The sequence below is a fragment of the Euprymna scolopes genome, chromosome 30 (genome assembly GCF_053919585.1).
Source record: "Euprymna scolopes isolate OS-2025 chromosome 30, ASM5391958v1, whole genome shotgun sequence".
Classification (NCBI taxonomy): Eukaryota; Metazoa; Mollusca; class Cephalopoda; order Sepiida; family Sepiolidae; genus Euprymna; species Euprymna scolopes.
In genome coordinates this window covers 64266511-64272510 of record NC_136511.1, presented here as the reverse complement: position 1 = coordinate 64272510, position 6000 = coordinate 64266511, and the positions used below count along the sequence as shown (strand labels likewise).

Below are 6000 nucleotides of genomic sequence, written 5' to 3'. Positions count from 1 at the left end.
TTTTGGATATATTACTATTTTCGACATGGCAAGTAAGTAATGTTGGTTTTGCTTACAACCATATATTAAAGAAAACGATCTCTCGATTATATCTTAACAAGCACTATTCTGAGTTTGGGTTTTTAATGTACAGAGAATAAATCCATCATTTACTGGTAAGAAAGACTGCAGAAATTGTAGTACAAATATAAATTCAAACAGATATTTTTTTAGGTCTATCTGACGAAATATACGACATAATCATGCCGATTCTCGTTAGATCACAGAAGTTAAACAACATTGACATTGATCAGTACGAGATAGGAATACTAGGCGCTGTATGTAGGACAGCTACCAGCAAAAATTGCATAAACTTAACTATGTCATCCCCCCCCCCCCCGGACCGGGTTATACATATTTCTTCTTTTTGCGTTTTGGATAATTCGTCACTAATCTAAGGGAAATAACTCCATTTTAATAAAAGATACATTCATTTTTTTTTTTTTCATACGGGAATTGGAGACGCTAAAACATTTAACATGACAAAAACATTAATAGCAAAAAAAGAGCTGATATTTGAGCTTGACGATGAATGCCCAGGAAAAGTCACTTCTGATTAATTATAAGAAAAAAATGATTTATTTATTTATTTATTTTTTTTACGATTAATCAGAAGTGATTTTCCAGGACATTTTTGTAATGTTAAAATTTTGTTCTATTAAATAAAGTAGCTGAAAAACAAATCACTTTTTTCTTACAATTAATTAGAAGTAGCTCTTCTAGGACATTTTCGTAATTAATCAGAATTGATTTTTAGGGCATTTATCGTCAAACCCAAATAGCAGCTTCTTTTTTGTTATTAACGTTTTCATAATGTTAAATGTTTCGCGTTAGTTTTAGCGTCCCAAATTCTCGTATGAAAAATGAATGGAGCTCTTAGTAAAATGGAGTTATCTCCCTCAGACCAGTGATGAATTATCCGAAAGCATCATTTTTTTTTTCTTTACCTAATGATGACACATATATTTTACCAAAAGCGTAAGAATGACATCTCATTGTAAGCCGGTAAGAAAAAAAAAAAAAAAAAATGGATGAAAATAAAATCATTTAAAACCGGTAAATCCTATTTCAGCCCCCTTTATTACTTAGAGTGAATTTCACACAGTAGCTGTAAGCAAATGACATACAAGTTACTGTTCTGCGTATTTACTTTAGTTTTTTTTTTTTTAATGATTTCAACTATTTTACTGTTTATTTTTATTGCAGTAGATTCTGTAAGTGGCAGTTTAAAGACGTTAAAATTACTTGTGAATGTTTTCACTACTTAGAAGGTTGTGGAAACAATAGACATTTTAGTCTGTGAAAAACAGGCAAAAGTCATTGCTGTTGACTTATAATAAGTGTTTTATGTCATACTTATAGAGTAATGTGATATAGTGGTGACTAATCCGTATTAATCCCTTACTGTGCACGGATATTGTTGTAGGGTAAGGAAATAGTGAGGTAAAGTAAGTAATGAAAGCGAGACACCTATATGTCTGCACCGATGCTGAGCTTGTTTCCCGCCAGTCTCCAAAACATATATATATATATATATATATATATATATATATATATATATATATATATATATATATATATATAGAGAGAGAGAGAGAGAGAGAGAGAGAGAGAGAGATAGAGAGAGAGAGAGAGAGAGAGAGAGAGAAAGAAAGAGATAGATAGATAGATAGAGTCAAAATCCTTTGACTTAAGAAGAGCATAAATGTACAATAGAATGACGCTCTTATAGTAGGTATAGGTATAATTAAAGTACAAACATTCAAGTACTCAAGGTACTGTAGTCATTAATATTAGCTCAATGGTTGATTATTAAAATCAAACAGAGCTAGAATAATGTATATTCAAATAAATTAAACACAATCTATATAAGTTTCATTTCACATGCAACAAACAGTCGGCATACAATCGTTTTTAAAACGATTTGGAATATTTTGTATAATACATTATATATATATATATATATATATATATATATATATATATATATATATATATATATGTATATGTTGTAGGGTAAGGAAACTTGGTTGTGCAGGCGAAGCTTTACTCAACTTAAACGCAAGGTACAGCCTGCAATACAAAAGAACATAACGCTCCTGAGACATATTGTAAAGACAGTGACATATGAACAATGTACATATACAACAATAAATAGTGAGGTAAAGTAAGTAATGAAAGCGAGACACCCATATGTCTGCACCGATCCTGAGCTTGTTTCCTGCCAGTCTCCAAAACATAAGTAAATATGAAAACGCTAGCTAGCGAAGTATGAAAATGTCACAGTAACAACAACGTTAACCTACAAAACCAATATAACAGATATCATAATACTTAATTCGCTGCATCTTATCATAACAAAAAAGAAACTGAGAAAACATTCATCAATTAAAAATGTTTAATTATATATTTATAATAATAATATGGCTGCGTGGTTTGTTCCTTGCTAATTGAAACAGAGATGGCTTTGAATCTCCCGACCGGCGGTAATCGTAACTCCCTTTACTGATGATTCCCGAAAGAATGAAACACTAGTGTTTGTAAGTATTAAAAAATAATAGTAATAATTATGTCAGTCCCTTTAAGAACACGGTTTTTATTGCCGAACACTCTAAATTGAAATTTAAGTCGTTCACTTAAGCTTACATGCGCAGATCATGATGTTATAATTCTAGCTGTCTATGACATTTACGCCGTATGTAAATATTAATTTCAACCGTATTTCTGGCTATTAACTTTGGCCGTGTAGTTTGTTCTTTGATAATGAAGTCAGCGATGGCTTCTTGGCTGGGTTCGAATCTCCCGACTGACCCTAATCGTAACTCCCTGCACTGATGATTCCCGAAAAGAAGGAAACACTAGCTAGTGTCTGTAGGGTAGGTTCTAGCCGCACTGATGAGCTGTGAAACAGCGAAATAGTACTGTATATGGATTACTATATATATATATATATATATATATATATATATATATATATATATATTATGTTGGTGTAAAAATAATGTTGTTTTTTGACGTTAAACTTCAAGTTAAATACCGACATAATTTTTTCATCAACCTAATATATATATATATATATATATATATATATATATATATATATATATATATATATATATATATATATGAAATCGAGTAAAGATAATCACACACACATATGCTGTAAAATTAGGTTTAATGTAGAAAACTCAGAGAAATCTATGTATATTTTTTTTCATTTTAATATACTTTCGCATAAATATTTATATAACACACACACACGCGCACACGCACGCACGCACGCACACACACACACACACACACACACACACACACACACACACACACACACACACACACATATATATATGAGCAAACAGTTAATAAAATATGTTATAATCTCTATTTCCTATTTGGTTTTATAGAGCTTTTACATCTGACTGAGATAATTTTATATATATATATATATATATATATATATATATATATATATATATATATATATATATATATATATATATATATATATATATCTCCCTGATCCATTTACGTAATTTAAAAAATATTTTCTTTCCGTCACGAGTATTACCTTCATACATTAATTCCGTATACGCACTATTCCATAGCTATAATGTATACTGACCCAACGGGTCACGTATAGTCTTGCATTGTTATGTACGAAAGACGTTCCAAAGTAATATTTCTAATATTTTTATTCAGGCAGAATGTATAAAACGATTGCAAATTACATTTTTATAATGACTGAACTTAAAGTTTCATCTCTCCGTTGCAGATATTGACGGTGTGAGACTCTAAGAAAGCAACCCTTGTCATGGACGTGCGTCAGAAGCAGATATGTGTCATTGGATTAATCCATACAGAAAAAATTGAATCGATCAATATTCACCGGCATCTGTTGAACGCTTACGAAGCTGATGCAGTTTATATCAGCACATTTAGGAGATGGATTCGTTGATTTCAAAATCGCGACAGACAAATGACAAAGCGTGCCCCAAACTTTTACAACCGAAGCATCGTTCATCGCTGGCGAAAGTGGTGACTATGTAGAAAAATGAATTCTGGGACACAAAAGGTCGTTCGTTTTAATGGTACTACTCCCATCTTCGTAGCTCTATAACATTTTAATTTTAGAGTGAAAAAAATAGGAGGTCTTACTTTTGGAACGACCTCGTGTTATATCATGCATTATATTACTATAGTATTATTATGTAGTACTTTTATTTTATAACCGTCTGAGCTCCAATCTATTGTCCCCCTCCTGTCCTTACTTTTACAAAACACTCGTCTAGCTGAAACCACTATCAATAATTTACCCCACTCTGTGCCTAAACCTAAACGTAGATTCCATGAACAAAACTTCTTTCTTAGAAGTGCACGCCTGTGGAACTCTGTTCCGTTTTCCTGCTTTCCAACTGACTACAATATGATTGCCTTTAAGTTCAATGTGAACAAATTCTTTATTAGCCATCTCCTTAAGTAATCCAATCTACCAAATTTCCACTACTAACGATTACTACGACATGTTCCCTTTGACCACTGTAAACTCATTGACCCTTATCCTCGAGTGGCTTCGGGTCTTGATAAGTGGTGACTCCTTTGCAAAAAAAAAAAAAAAAAAGAATGTGGTGGAGTCTTCCTTTATTTGCTCTCTATTTTCTTTTTTTTGTTGTCATAATAAAATGTCAATCTGCATCACTTCTTCTGTTGTCTCGATTCAGGTTCGACCCAGCTCACCTCTCCCACGACCCCAAACAGAGGGAACACAGTCCACACTGAGATCAGAGACATGGGCGTGGCTATTATACAGCCACTTAAAGTTGAAGAATCAAAATCGACAGCCGGCATCGAAAGGCCGATGACTTCCAACCAGATGACGCCTCGAGATTCCAGGAATCAACCTGCAAATTGTAAATCGAAAGAAGAAAGGGAGCACAAGTTGGACGAAGATATTCCGAGCTCGGAATTTGTTGAGAAGAAACCCTCAAAGAGCCGTATTTCGTCCCCAAATTCTGCTGCGCCTAGTTCTGGAGTATTGCATCCAAGTGTCAAGATGAAAAGGCTGGAAAAAGAATCGAAGATGGAAACGACAGCATTTGGCGATGAGGTATCACATGCTTTGACAAGGGATGGAATTAACAAGAACATTGTTGTTAAAATGCCGGAGATGTTTCCGACGCATGAACACGATCAAATGACATCCATTGAGGTGAGGAAGTGTTTTAAAATCGTCAATAAATTATCTATCTATCTATCTATCTATCTATCTATCTATCTATCTATCTATCTATCTATCTATCTATTAGTTAATACACATTCCTTTTACATTTATCTCTCTATCACTATCTGTATATCTCTTTATCTCTACAACGCTCCCAATCTTTCTATTTCTCTCTCTTCACATCTCTCTATCTATCTCTATCTTGGTGTCCATATATGTAAACTTTCCTAATAATCTACTCGTGTAAACTTACTGGCATCAAACGCTGACTCACTTTGCTCACTTCACTCTATCAAATAAAAGCAACAAACGTAACAAATTCAAATCAAACTCTAACCATAAACGACACCTTGGCCTCCTCCCTTGAGGTTTGCATTCACAAATATTTGAAAGCTAAGAACCAACATCGGTCATGTCGATTTCTTTCTTCGAAGAAAAAAAAAAAGGCGGGGGGAATCTCTAACAGGAAAAGCATGCGAGAAACATCTACCTTGGTTGTGGTTATGGAAAAGCCCATTTAAATATTAATATTTAAATGGCCTTTCCGTTACCACAACCAAGGTAAATGTTTCTCGCATGCTTTTCCCGTTAGGGATTCCCCCCGCCTTTTTTTTTCTATTAAAAAAATGCTAGTGTGTTTATTCATAAAGTCTGAAGAAATGCTGGTTTTTGAAAGTTTTCAAACGATATAATGCTTGAAATTGTCGAACTAGAAATTGAAACAATTCTAATGTAAAATGAAA

The 6000-nt window shown here is 33.1% G+C and overlaps 1 protein-coding gene across 4 annotated transcripts in view; it reads left to right on the top strand.

The window, feature by feature from the left end:
• Window positions 1-6000, top strand: part of LOC145254825 (uncharacterized) — a 597176-nt gene that overhangs the window by 262278 nt on the left and 328898 nt on the right. For all 4 annotated transcript variants that reach the window (XM_080113655.1, XM_080113654.1, XM_080113653.1 and 1 more), the window contains one exon: window positions 4758-5245. In XM_080113655.1, the coding sequence (XP_079969781.1) occupies window positions 4758-5245 (488 nt within the window). The remainder of the gene's footprint in view (window positions 1-4757; window positions 5246-6000) is intronic.